Source organism: Carassius gibelio, chromosome A1 (assembly GCF_023724105.1).
Source record: "Carassius gibelio isolate Cgi1373 ecotype wild population from Czech Republic chromosome A1, carGib1.2-hapl.c, whole genome shotgun sequence".
NCBI lineage: Eukaryota > Metazoa > Chordata > Actinopteri > Cypriniformes > Cyprinidae > Carassius > Carassius gibelio.
This window is the reverse complement of record NC_068371.1, coordinates 9,319,410-9,334,027: the sequence shown is the minus strand read 5'-3', so window position 1 is coordinate 9,334,027 and position 14,618 is coordinate 9,319,410. Positions and strand designations below refer to the sequence as shown.

Below are 14,618 nucleotides of genomic sequence, written 5' to 3'. Positions count from 1 at the left end.
CTTTATTTTTGAAATTCAGTGTCTATAAATAAACAAAATAAATAATAATGTAAATAAATAAAACAAGCATGTACTTAAATGTGTTTTTAAAAAATTTGGTCAATTACCTCAAAATGTATTTACATTAGCTTTGCTGCCCCCTCGTGTAAGATTTTAGTATCAAGCAAATTATTTACGAAGGAGCATACAGTTCATGAATATTGTGCAGAAAAACTAAAAATTTACCTTTCACTGAACGATTATTGTTAGATGTATAAGTAATACTAAAAATCATCTTAATTTCATTTTGCATTTATTGTACATTTACATAAAATCACAAACAAGCTATCAAAAGACTAATCGCTCCAAATCGTTTGTTGTTTTATGTTTTCACAGTTTTTATATACGACACTATATATATATATATATATATATATATATATATATATATATATATATATATATATATATATATATATATATATATATATATATATATAGTTGCTTACAGTATTTAGAAAGACATATTTCATAGCAGTTTCAACTACTGTAACGTTAAATTTATAAATATAATACATTAAAAAGTGAACGTTCTAAAAAGGCTGATGTTAGAGTTTGCAAGCAGGCAAATCCCTAATATAAATGTTTAATAATTGTGTTCTATTAAATTTATTTAATTTCCCAATATACTTAAATCCAGGACTTTTATCAAGCGGATGTAGTAGGTCGTAAAATGGAACCGGAAATACATTTACGTAAACAAAAATTTTGCGCGAAAATTTCTATTGTCGATTAGTGTACGCTCTGTGACTTATTTATCTATATGTCACATCACCTGTAAATTTCTTGTCCGAACATAAAAGAGACCACAAACATGGATGAATATGATGAAATGTACGGGATTGAGGATGATTTTGAACAACAGTTTGCTGATGAATTGGAAGTCATGGCTGAAATGGATCGTAAGTTCCACGTTTAACGTTATGTGTAACTTATGTGTGCTTTCTGTCTGATGGTAGAACGAGCAGTCACTCCTTTTAAAAGTATTTAAAGCTAGTTTACATGCATTTGAGTTATCTTTGTTATGCCTAAAATACATACAGTGGGTATGGAAAATATCCACTCCGGAAAATAATCACGTTTTGTCGCTTTGCAGCCTGAAATGACGACGGAACCAGTTTCTGTTTTATCCAGCTGTATTTACTCCGTGCAGCTTGTAACAAGTGAAAGAAATAACTCCAACATACAAAAAGTTGGAATAAGGATTACCCCCTTGTGTCAGTATTTAGTTGTTTCTGTTGGGATTTGTCTCTTCTAACTTTGCACATAACGTTAGACTTTGCAATATTTCCCTGCTCTGCTTTGCAGAACTGCTCAAGTTCCGTTAAATTGGTGACTGTTTGTGGACTGCAAGTCTTCAAGTCATTCCGCAGATTTCAATGATGTTTAAGTCTTGGCTGTGACACGGCCATGCAAGGACATTCACCTTTTTCTCCTTCAACCACTGTGCTCAGTTTTGCTATGTGCTTTGGGTAATTGTCATGTTAGAAGGTAAACCTTTTTCCCATTATTGACAGCTTTTTGGCATTTCCAATCCACCAGACATTGTTTGGTGTTAAGGCCAAATAATTCAATTTTAGTCTGCCTCAGAATCACCAAGGTGTGTTTTGGCAAAGTTCAGACTTGTGACTGCATGTGGCCTCTCTTGAGGAAATGGCTTTTTTTCTTGCAACCCTCCCCTACAAGACATATTAGAACCCATATTTGATTGATTGCTTCAGTTGCACTACCATGGACTGAAAAGCTCCAGGAAAGCTCTTTTCATACTGAGCTAATTGAAATGACCACAGCTGAATGTCAAATGGCTTTATGTGCCATTGAGAAGGTGATTAGCCACAACAGAGTTTACAAGACATTTTTAGGAGGGGTGATTATTTTTCCAAGTTAGTTGTTCTGTTTAAAAAAAAAATCTGACCTGTTGGTGTTGTATTTTTCACTTGGATGATATAATTTGCACTGACTTAATACAGCTGGATAAAACTAAAACTGTGTTCTTCATTTCAGGCTGCAAAGCAACAAAATATGATTATTTTAAAATGGGCTGATTCTTTTCTATACCAACTGTATACCATAGTAATAAATATTCTGTTCCAAGAAGGTAAACATTGCTCTTTGTTAGTGTCAGAAAATGATTCATGATATTGCCATGAAATACATATTGCATAATTTGTAAATGTGTGTGTGTGTATATATATTTAAATGTAGTTTTTTGTTTATTAATTTTGTATGTATGAATGTGTCTATATGTGTCTAGGTGAACATCCTCCTGGTGTGAAAGTGTCTGAGTTCCGCAATAAGAAGCCGATTCCACAGACGTTTGAGGAAGCCATTGTGTCCGGTGACGTGCCATTGAAGAAATCTGTAAATAACCAGCATCCTGAGAGCATCTCACCTCCAGTATGTGAGGAGGAGGAATCTCTCAGTGAGTGTGTTATGTTTTATTACGTTTCATGTATTGAAACAATAATTCAGAGCTACACTACAGTATTGTTTAAAAGTTTAGATTAGTTTTTTCATGAATTTAAAAGAAGTCTTGTAAACTCACCAAGTCTGCATTTTAACTGCAGAAATACAGTTAAACAGTAATATTGTGGTTAGTACAAATTAACATAACTGTTTTTAATTTTAATATATTTTAAAATGTAATTCATTAATGTGATGGCAAAGCTGAATTACTCCAGTCTTCAGTCTACCGTGATCTTTCAGAAATCATTCTAATATGCTGATTTGGTGCTTAAGCAATATTTATCGTTATCAGTGTTGAAAATATTTTTGTGGGAACCATGAGGCATCTTTTTCAGGATTCTTTGATGAATAGAAAGTTCAGAAGAACAGCATATATATTTTAGCTTTTTTAAATGTATTTATTTAAATTCTTTGGAAATATTTTATAATGTATCACCTGAATGTATTTTAGATCTCAAGTTAAAATGTTTTATATAATAATTACAAACTTTTATGGATTATAATGCTGATTATGTTTGCCATATTAATAGCCCAGATGCTAACATACTATTAAAAAATTAATGATCAAACAAATTTAAATAGTTTGTAATATATGTTCTTATTCTCACTTTTGATCAATTTAATGTATCCTTGCTGGATAAAAACGAAACAATCTTACCCCAAACATTTGAATAGTAGCATAAACTTCGACTGTGAAATGAGTGCATATAAAAGTAATGCAGTGTCTAATTAGTTTGTGGTTTTTCACAGCTCCTAAACCCAAGAAAAGGAGACAAGATGTGGTGAAAAAGCTTCAGTTTGGTGTGGAAAACGGTGATGACATCACTCCTCCATCTTCCCCAGAGGTTTACGACAGACCAGCAAGAGAAGGGTAAAAGTTTATGTACAGCACAGTTAAACTGTACTGCTGCGTGGAACACATTTCACATCATAACATTACAGTCATTGATCGCAGAGTGAGTGTTTTTATTTTATTTTTATATATCTGTTCACAGGCCTGAATTTTCTCTGTCACTGAGTCCAGATAGACCAGCAGCCACAAAAATAACAACCAATGTGTTGGATATTAGCGGACTGGATGCATTACATGAGTCCCCAAAGCAGGTTACCACAGCAAGATGCCATGCCCAGAAACGGCCCCCTGCAATCGGAGATTACATAACCGTCACAGACTCCATGGGAAACAGAGTCTACCTTAACAAGAAAGAGGATGAGGAGAAGGTTTCAGACCACACCAGCAATTTTACTTGACATCTTGCTGAAATACAATGTGTATATTTCATTTATTGACTTTTCGAATATTTTTTCCTCAGGTACCAGACCCAAGAGCCTTCCGTAACTCACTGAATGGACTAGGACTGTTAGCGGTTCCTGTTGAAGTGCTGAAAGAACAAATTGCAGAGAGAGTAAGAATATGTGTACACATGCAAACAAACCTAAATGAGTGATTTGGAGGAATTCTGTCTGAATTGGTTTTGTTTTTCAGCGCCATCGGCAAGTGGTGGAGGAGTCCCAAAGATTGACAGAGCTTATGAATAGGTGACATTTTTGTTCGTATAGTATCTGTCACTCAGCCTCAGGCCTTCCAAGAGCAAGTGATGTTATGCTAAATTTCTCCAAATCTGTTCTAATGAAGAAACATCTACATCTTGGGTGGCTATTCCTGGAGCATAAAAATTTTTTTTTACTCTTAATGTTTTAGTGGTATAAGTCCAGAGCTTCTTGCAGAAGAGCAGACAGACTCTGGTGTGGATGGTGATAGTGGGGAAGATGAAGGCTCGTCCTCGCGGCTGTGGGTGGATCAGTTCTCGCCACAGCACTATACTGATTTACTCAGTGATGATGTGAGTCACAGACACTCCGCTTATTCAAAAACTAACTGCTCTAATCAGAGACGAAGATTATTGGCAGGAATTTGCCTTCTAATTATTTACATTTGTCTCTATCTCTATAGTTTACTAACCGCTGTCTGCTGAAGTGGCTGAAACTCTGGGACACAGTGGTCTTTGGGCGAGAGAGGAAACCCCGCTCTGTCATTGCAGATGTCAGATCCAATTTCACGAATGCTCAAAACCAGAACCAGTCCCAGCGTTTCAAAACCAAGTCCCAAATGACAGAAGAGATACTAGAGGCTGAGCTGGACCAGTACAAAAGACCTAAATTTAAGGTGAGTAAAACGGATTTGTTATATTTATATTGGGTTTGATATCTGTAAATTAAATATAAAAATAAAACGTTTTTATAAACCAGTAAATATGTAACAACAATTCTCTTTTAGATCAGTATTTTATATTTTGGCAGTTAGGTTGCTACATTTTTTTTATTTTTTTTTATAATTTACTAATTTTGTTTGTCAAATGTCAAAGGTTGGATATTTGACAGTGAATAGGTGATATTCATTGTAAAATATGAACATAAGCTGCAGTATGCATGGTCTCACCATCAGAGAAGTAGTGAATGTAATGCGCAGAGTTGTGCAATTCTTATTTTTACCATGTTAAATGTAAGATGTTTAGCTGTGTTTATCAATCTACACAGGTGGCACTGTTATCGGGTCCTCCTGGACAGGGGAAAACCACGTTGGCACACATTATCGCAAAGCATGCTGGCTACAATGTTGTAGAAATCAACGCTAGGTAAGAGGATGCAAGCCCTGATGGTGACCAGTCAGAAGCATACACTCACAAGCTGATATGTGCCAATCTCTTCTCAGTGATGACCGCAGTGCAGAGCTCTTCCAGAAACGTATTGATACCGCAACACAGATGAAGTCCGTCCTGGGAGCCAATGAGAAGCCCAACTGCCTTATTATAGATGAAATTGATGGAGCTCCTGCTGTAAGACCACCTTTCGGTTTTATTGTTTACTTTTGATTCAGTGGCTTGTCTAATTTAAGCTGCTTCTCATTTTTTTGGCTCAGGCTGCCATTAATATCTTATTAGCGACATTGAACCGCAAAGATAGCAGAGAAGGGGAGGAGTCAGGTGTTAATGCCTTGAAAAAGAAAAAGAAGAAGCAGTCTGTACTGCTTAGACCAATCATCTGCATCTGCAATGACCTGTAAGTCCCACGGTTAAGTGGCATAAATAAATATTTTTGTAGGATGTAAAATATAAATTTATTTTTCCAGTGAACTGTTAAACATTCAAAAAACACACAAATAATATCACTAAATTTCTGAATATTTGATTTTTGTTGTGCATCCCCTTCACAATGGATATTATGACTGGAAAATCAATCCAGAAACGTTTTACATTGATGAAGGAAAACTTGTTTACTTGTACTTTTGTCAGGTATGTTCCAGCTCTGAGGCCCCTGAGACAGCAAGCTTTCCTATTGGCCTTTCCTCAGACTCTCCCCTCTCGCTTAGCTCAAAGACTAGCAGAGGTGATACGCACATACACTCACCTGTCTACGAGATGATTTTGTAAGCTCATGAATGCGAACCCATGCATGCTTTTGTTTCTGTTTGTAGATCACAAGACGTCAGGGTATGAAAGCAGATACTGGCACTCTGATGGCCTTGTGCGAGAAAACTGACAATGACATCCGAGCGTGCATCAACACATTACAGGTGTGAGAGATGTGTGCTTTAAAACACGTCAGAATTCAAATATGGGTTTGCTTATGCTAATGGTTTAAAATATGGGTTTGCTTATTTCTATGTTTGTGCAGTTTTTACACCGTCGTGGACAGAAGCACTTGGATCAGCGCAGTGTCAATTCAATCTCAGTGGGATTGAAAGACCAAAACAAGGGACTGTTCTCAGTTTGGCAGGAAATCTTCCAGCTTCCTCGACTGAAACGGTACTCCAAAACAAAATATGCCATACTCAAGCTCATGCTCTTTGATATCTCCCTCTGATATCTTTAAATGAATGGTCATAATAAAAGCATTGTGTGTTGCTGTGTTATACAGAATCTATTAAATTCTTTAGTATTCTTACACATTTATGACCCCTTATTAATGGAAAGTCTACATGGATTATTTGTAATTAGTAATGGTGCATATGTACCATTTTAAATATTCACTTGTAACAGCATAGGCCAACATTTAAACATAATTCTCGAAACATAATTTAAATTGTAAATAATTTACCTGGCTTTGGTGTTTTTACATTTGTATGTTTTATCAGATTGTAACCAAGTATGGCATTCTTCATTTTATTATGACCTCTGTAATTGTTTACTGTTGTTGTGATTTAGGAAGCGGATTGGTGGAGATCCTTTTGGTGGTTTAGATGAGGCAGGACTTAAAGATGGCTCACAAAGGCTTCAGCACATCTTACATTTAGTCTCATCTAATGGAGAGCACGAGAAACTCACTCAGGTAGCTACAGACATGCTCTACTTTGGGCTCCATTTGATGAAGAGTTCGAAAAACATACTTGAACCCTGGCTCCAAAAAGCATTCAGACACAAATCACACTTCAAATGCTTGAATTACTTTGCTTAAGATAACAAAATGTCAAAATAATTTACCACAAATAAAAATGGGCATGTTCCTATCATGCTTGACAACCAAAAAGTGTAATTTTGTAATGACCATGCCGTGTATGTTTTGTCATTTAAAACTTCACAAATTTATTTTTTGTGAACTCCTTTTACTTGAAAAGGGTGCTTTCTTCCTTTTTTGTTTTATTTCTTCTTCTTTTTTTCAATGTCCTGCAAAATGTGTGTGAAATAGTGACGTTTCAGCCAAAAGTAATATACTCTCTCTTCCATAGGGCCTGTATGATAACTTCCTCAGCATGAAGCTGAAGGACCCTGGGATGCTGGGTGTGTGCTCAGGTCTTGACTGGTTGTGTTTCTCTGATCTGCTGAATGAGTGCGTCTTACACGGACAGAACTATTCGCTCATGCGCTACTACCCTTTCCTGCCTGCTGCCTTCCACCAACTATTTGCTGCAAACTCTGTCCCACGGATCAATTATCCACACAGTCACTATGAGGTGAGAGAATGCAATAGACAGAGAGAGCACATGCTGACTGTCCACCCTTATCCTTAATACGCTAATGTCCTGTTGTTCCTTCTCTACCTTTCATCAAATAAAGGCACTCTGTCCCAGTTACACACTTGACTATAGAGCCTCAAAACACGCCACAAGTGTCTCTATTCACTATGACTGCAGTTATGCCACTGAGCATCTGTTTTTCACATACACTATTGTTCAACAATTTGGGGTCATTTATTATTATTATTATTATTTTTTTAGAAGTTAGTGCTTTCATAAAGCATGGATGCATAACAGCTTTGTATATTGCAAGTCCAAAGGACAGCTGTGTGCCCACCAGTGTAAATTTCTGCATGTATGTTTGACAGCCTACATCCTTCATAGATGGACACGTCAGTAATTTAGATTAAAAAAAAAAAAAGCATAAATACTCGGTACAAAGCAATAGTGACCACGTAATAAAAACAGTTACTAAAAGTAGTGTGATGTGACATGTCGGATCCAATGTAGTCGACATAGAATCGTCTTTTAGTTTCAATCTTTCTGAAAATCTTGCACCAAATTGTGCTTTGTAAACGAATCCTTTAGTCCTTTAATTAAAAAAGTTACAGTTTTTTTTACAATTGCAGCAGCTGTGTTAATTTAAGCCATTTTACTAGCTTCAACCATATGCCAAGGGCATGCCATTTAAAGACGTGTTGGCAAACTCAGATTTTCTGGGAATTAAAAAATGGCCCACTCTTTCAAAGGCACTCAGAAAACTAGCCAGTCAGAAACTTTGACTCTAAATGATTTTGCATGTTTGGGATTGATGCTATAAAGATATATGAAGTGATGTCACAGTGTCAGAAAACAAATGTGCGAAAATTGCAAATCTAGGTTCCTCAGCTCTAGCCCTTGATTTCCACTTTCCACCAGAGTTTAGCGCCAACCTTAATGAAACACAGATAATCAAGGCCTTCAGGATCACTAGAGAGGTACAGGCAGGTGAGCTTGATCCAGGTTGGAGCTAAAACCAAAGCCACTGAAAGGCAGGACTGCAACCTTTTGCTAAAAAAGCATAATGGCTAATGCTAACACTTCCGCTTTGGTGGTATGCAGGGAAGGATACCAGAGGCAATTTTGTTTGAATGTAAGTCAATGGAGGAAAGGCTTCACTGCACTAAATAAACAGCCTTTTTGAGGAAACAGACAGCCTATCGGCTAATTTTCAACATGTTTTACACTAAACAATAGTTTTGGACTATTTTTAGTTTACAATGGAAAAGAAAAGTTTTATAAGACAAGTCACTGACTTTTTGTCACCGGTGGGATTCATCTTACAGCATTTAACATTCATTCCTGTAGTATCCGTAAACGGCAACTGAGTGTCACACAACTCTTTGAATCTCATGATTGGGTATCAAGGCACACGTGATCCTATTTGAGGGTTACGCTTTCTCAAATAGTAAGTAATACAGACCCTCTCATCTCCCTATAGTAAGACAATCTCTGGTTAAACAGCAAAAAGTGGACCTCGAGGGCCAGAGTTGAAAACTCCTGTTTGGGGGGAACAGCAGTCTATGACTGGGGCAGTAGGTGTTCCTTTGAAGGTACTGCCCCATTGACAAGCTGTTGTGTATTTGGTTATAAATTAAATTCATCTTAAATTCATTTCTAGGCTTTCACTAAAACTCAGCACACCAAGAACGCCCTGCTTGCCATGTTGAATGAGATCCCACCTGCTGTACAGAGCCGCATTTCCATGAGCTGTCTCTGCTTGGACATCCTCAGCCTTCTCCTGGAGCTCATCTCCCCCAAACTACGGCCGGTGAGTGATGTTAAACTCCTGCAGCCCGCTGCTTGTTTCAAACTTTGGATTTATCAAAGAATCCTGAAAACACTATATTACAGTTTCCAAAAAAAAAGCAGTTTTAAACACTGATAATATTAAGAAATGTTTCTTGAGAAGCAAAGCAACATATTAGAATGGTCTCTGAAGGATCATGTGACACTGAAGACTGGAGCAATGATGCTGAAAATTCAGCTTTGCCATTCCTGGAATAAATTAAAATGTAAAATGTATTAAAACAGAAAAGTTGTGTATTTTAAATTGTTATAAAATTCCACAATATTGCTGTTTTACTGTATTTTTGATCAAATCAATGCAGACGTAGTGAGACATGTGATGTGTTTCTTACAGGTCAACCCACAGCTTTACAGCACTAGGGAGAAGCAGCAGCTCTATGATTTGATTGACACCATGATCAACTACAACCTGACCTACAGACAGGACCGCACACCAGAGGGACAGTACATTTATGTGCTGGAGCCGTGAGTACATGCACATACAGTACACTAACAACATGATCTACAGACTCACTGAACATATTTTTCTGTTTTTGGGCAGATAACCGTGCTTGCTTGCTGACAGGACTTTAGTTATGCAAATGAGACTCCACAGCAAGAATACGCACTAACACACACAGCGCTTGAGAGATTCAGATTAGATGGGGAAAACCCTGTGCATGTTTGTCATGATCATGTTTCTGAAGTATCTCATTGATATACGCGTATGTTTGTTCTTTAGAATCATGCAGCAAGGAGATGCTGGTCACCTTAAATTAAATTAAATTAATGCATTGAGCAGACGCTTTTATCCAAAGCGACTTACAGTGCATTCAGGCTATCAATTTTTACATATCATGTGTTCCCAGGGAATCGAACCCCCAACCTTGCGCTTGATAGCGTAGTGCTCTACCAATTGAGCTACAGGAACACGTTTATGCATTTCCTATATCTTCCTGCCATCTCTTATTAAGCTCTGCTTTTTTTTCCCCTAATATCCCTCCTCGTTAGATTCCCTTGTTCAGGTTCACCTTGGAGTAGTGCCCAATAATAATATTATAATGTTATGTAAAAGTCTGTGCTGTCATTGTATTATGCTGCTTTCAATGACTAGTTGTCCATTTAAAATGACCTGTGTGTTTGATCAACAGTAATGTAGAAGATGTGGTGCACTTTCCGGGTTTGCCTCCCCGGAGACAGTTAACCTATCAGGTGAAGCAGCTGATCGCCAGGGAGACCGAACTAGAGAGGATGAGGAGGGTAGAGAGAGCCCAGCAGAAACGAAACCCACAGAAGGTAAAACACACACACACACACATATAGCCTGTACACAAATATGAATAGTTACTTAAGTATTGAAATATTGTAATATATATATATTAGTTACTCTTAAAAAACTATAAAATCAGTTATATCAGTTTTTTTTTTCCTTTACTGCAAGTATGATGCTTGGCTTTAAGGTTTTTTTTTAATGTTATTTTGTTTGGTTGTGTAGATAATTTTTTTTAGTCTTAAAAAATAAACAGTCTGTTTATCCATCATTTCCAGTGTAAACTTGAAATACATTCACATGCACTTTTTTTGGACTGCAACATTATGACTTTGGAAGTGTCTACAGTTTTGTCCGACTTCAGTCATACCAGTCCAAACCTTTGCAAAGTTGGACTAACAGACCTAGATAATGACCTCAACCTTATCTAGGATGTACACTAGACAGAAGTGAGGCTCAAAATGTATTTAATCCCTTAAGTGTTGTGTTGTGTTGTGTTGTGTGTGTGTGTGTGTGTGTGTATATATTTATTTATTTATTTATATATATATATATATATATATATGGACCGATGTTTAGCCCCAACACAGGCTTCAGCTATACAGCATATAATATGCAGAGCTGTAGACAATCATGTTTTGTTAACAGGATTGTACAAGTTACGAAACATTTGTTCTCTGCATTCAGATGGAGACCGGTAAAAAGGATCAAGAGGAGAAGAAGACCGAAGTGAAGAAACAGACGAGCAGGAACCATCAGCAGAGGCTGGAGAACATAGTTAAACAGACTGTGGTGGAAAGCAGGGTAAAGCAACTATATTAAACCACCTTAAATCCTTTACATCTGTCTTTTAACAACCTCCCTATACTCATAAAAATCCCATTTTAAAATGTATTTTCCACTCCACCATTGAATATTATCATAGCTAATTCAATGCTGGGATTGGTGATTCACAACTTCACTCTGACATTTTGTCAAACTGATCTACAACTAATGAGTTTTACATTATTGAAGATAATATGTACAAAATATGTTTTTAAAAATTAATAAGTAAATAAATAATTTGTAAATATATTCAATAATATAAATCTAATTGTGAATGGGCATTGAAAAAGCAAATAGATTATTGAATATAACCTCATTTAAAATTCGAAATCAGAGAGATGTTGGTTTTTGCTCTGAACTATTTTGAAAATCCAATTTTAAGTGATTCTGTGCCGCCATGTTATATGATTGTCCTTATACTGGCTCTCTTTGCATATGCTTGACTTATGCTTCATAATAATCAAAGATTAACTGGTTAATAGCGGATCAGGGTTGAAGTGCTCACATGTGATGACTTATTTATCCTTTTCATGTTTATAGCCTGAATTGGATTTCTTTGGACGAGCCATTGCACCCAAGGAGAAACCTGTGATCACCACTACAAGTGAGTTGCTGTTTGTGTGTGTATATACACACATTCTTACAATAAATCGCAGTACAAGTCTTGCATAACGTAAGTGCTAGAAATGAGCTGATCTCATTTCTCTTTGCAGGTGAAGATGGCAAAGTAGGTGGAGTGGTGCATATCGGTAAAGCTGTGGGTAACAGTGATGTATGGTTTCGTTTCAATGAAGGTGTGTCCAATGCAGTGCGCAGAAACGTTTACATTCGGGAGCTACTTTAAAGTGATGTGGGTGAGAGAGAGAAGATGAAGCTTAATGAATGTTCATTTACCATCTAAAAACTTAAAACCCAAAAATGTTCTGAACCTTGTACTTCATTGTTAAAAATCAAATATATACAGTGTGTGAAAATGACAAAAGCACTGGTTCCTCTTTTGTTTTTTGTTTTTTATTGTTGTATAGTTGTCTTACACTTTTATAAATACATGTTTTCACTGAATAACGACAGTTTTTTTCTTTCTTTCTATTCATAATGTCGTGGCATGAGAAGCGTACACAACAAAGCAGATTAACATTTGCGTGTTTGTTCATCCTAGTCAAAGTCGGGGCAATGTAACCATGAGAATGGGTGGAGTCACTCTTGTTGCCATAGTGATGAGTGACAGCTCTTGCGCTATGTTATAACACATTTGCTTGACTCCACCCACGGGTTGTCCTTCAGTATATCTGGATTCAGAAATGGATCCTCATTCATTTTCTCCTCAGTCCATTTAATTAATCTGAAAATGAATAGATAATTAATAGATTAAAAAAAGCAGCCTGAGATTTCTTGCTCCCATCAACCTGAAGGACTTATTTACTTCACAAACTTGCAACTTCACAAACCAAAATACATGTTTGAATATTTTGAGCACAAATATATTGATTTCTATTTATACACAATGATTTGCATTTATATATGATTATTATCTGTGCAAATAAAAATACTTAAGTGTGCATTTTTAAATAGATAATCTTTTCAATTTCTTTGAAGTTTTATGACAGTAGTTTAGGGTTTGAAAAAACCCAAGTTGGCAATCCCTGATTTGAAACAATCCATTGCAGTAGGTGTTTTATTTTTGATACTCACTCTGGAATCGAGACAGATGTTTTCTCTCTGTTAAACTTTAGCTGCTGCTTCAGACTGTCCACATGATTCTTCAGCTGAGTCTCATCCAGCTCATCCATCTGAAAAACCAGCCATCATGTTCGTTTAATCTTATGTCAAAGTCTTAAACCATATTGTCTGTATTTGATGGCTAGGTAATATAAAATAATAGTATTTAAAATATACAATTAGCCTACCGTGATAAGGTCCGAGTTAAGTAGCTTAGAAGTGAAGTGAAAGGATTGTTTGAAGTCCTCCAGCAAATAGCCTGAGTATGAATGCTTGAGGTTATGCAGCATTCAAACTACTTTGTTACTCAAATTCTCTCTCGTCAACAATCATGAGTTGTCGTGGGAGGGATGTTTGGACTCTTTACATCTATGTAAAATACATGCAAAATGTCCTTCTGGCTTCACCTAGTTTTTACCAGAGCAACTATAGAGTAAATGTTGTGATGTTATCAAGAGGCTAATAGTCACTTGATAACATTGGTAAAGGTTATTTAAATGTCCCCCAAAAGCATGAAGTTATATTTTGTGATTTTATTATTATTGCACATTTAAATTTTTACACGATATTTGTCTTGATTTTGACACTTGATTTTAGTGCCGGGGTGTCATCTATATAATGCGAATAGGCAATACCGCCTATATCTATATACGATCGTTTGAGCACATCTGAAAAATTGCGGAGGACACCGAGTGAGCTACAGCATAGAGTGCATAATCCAATTTGTTCCAAATGAGACATGCTTATATTAAGGGCCTTAAAATAACTTAAGTTTAACACGTTTAGTTTAAAGTGGCTCGCCCCATCAGATGATCTGACAGACTCATATGCTGCTGGCATAGATGCTACTTGTGCTGTTTATTGAGATGTGCTGTTTTCCTCAGTGCATAACTTACATTTCACAGATATATTCTCCATCTTTAAATGTTAAAAGCCATAGAAATATTCCCATTTTGCTCTCAGGAGTGCATGACCCTAACTTACGCAAAACTTCACAGAATTCACTGAACTAGTGCCGCCAAACAGACAGAGCAAAATAATTCTGACCCAATATCTGTAGTTGGACATTAAATGTGCCATTTGTAGAATTTTTTACTTGCAAGTGTATTTTATGGTAGTCGTAACTAAATCAAATAATCAAAATGTAATGCAATTAATCTGTGCCTTTGTTTTATTCTTTTCATTTTTAGTCATAATATTTAAGTCAGATTATACCTAAAACAGTGAAATGTTCCTTTCACTATGAAACAATTAGCTGAAATGTGAAAAATCAAACAAGGATTATATCATGGTTGTTCAGTGAAGAATATTTTCTACAAAATCTGTCCAGAACTCTTAAAGGGGTCATATGATGTTGCTAAAAAGAACATTTATTTTGTGTATTTGGTTTAATTAAAGGTCTATGCTGTTTAAGTTTCAAAAAACACATTATTTTCCACATACTGTACATTAGATTCTCTTCTATGCCAAGCCTTTTTGAAACACATCGTTTTTTACTCATCGGTCTAAAAAGTGAGG

The 14,618-nt window shown here is 36.2% G+C and overlaps 2 protein-coding genes across 2 annotated transcripts; one reads left to right on the top strand and one right to left on the bottom strand.

The window, feature by feature from the left end:
* The first annotated feature begins 708 nt into the window (after nucleotides 1-708).
* chtf18 (CTF18, chromosome transmission fidelity factor 18 homolog (S. cerevisiae)) lies at nucleotides 709-12,363 on the top strand. The gene is made up of 22 exons (XM_052587312.1): nucleotides 709-941; nucleotides 2,294-2,461; nucleotides 3,256-3,376; nucleotides 3,501-3,726; nucleotides 3,819-3,911; nucleotides 3,992-4,044; nucleotides 4,208-4,349; nucleotides 4,460-4,672; nucleotides 5,044-5,141; nucleotides 5,219-5,342; nucleotides 5,426-5,565; nucleotides 5,799-5,892; nucleotides 5,981-6,079; nucleotides 6,181-6,311; nucleotides 6,711-6,834; nucleotides 7,232-7,456; nucleotides 9,120-9,269; nucleotides 9,642-9,772; nucleotides 10,438-10,582; nucleotides 11,244-11,360; nucleotides 11,922-11,985; nucleotides 12,095-12,363. The coding sequence occupies exons 1-22, from the start codon at nucleotides 854-856 to the stop codon at nucleotides 12,223-12,225; spliced, it is 2,877 nt and encodes a 958-aa protein (XP_052443272.1). The 5' UTR covers nucleotides 709-853; the 3' UTR covers nucleotides 12,226-12,363.
* A 213-nt stretch (nucleotides 12,364-12,576) lies between these two features.
* LOC127984765 (guanine nucleotide-binding protein G(I)/G(S)/G(O) subunit gamma-13-like) lies at nucleotides 12,577-13,430 on the bottom strand. The gene is made up of 3 exons (XM_052587313.1): nucleotides 13,289-13,430; nucleotides 13,074-13,171; nucleotides 12,577-12,723 (listed from the first exon to the last, which is right to left on the bottom strand). The coding sequence occupies exons 1-3, from the start codon at nucleotides 13,388-13,390 to the stop codon at nucleotides 12,618-12,620; spliced, it is 306 nt and encodes a 101-aa protein (XP_052443273.1). The 5' UTR covers nucleotides 13,391-13,430; the 3' UTR covers nucleotides 12,577-12,617.
* Nucleotides 13,431-14,618: the final 1,188 nt, after the last annotated feature.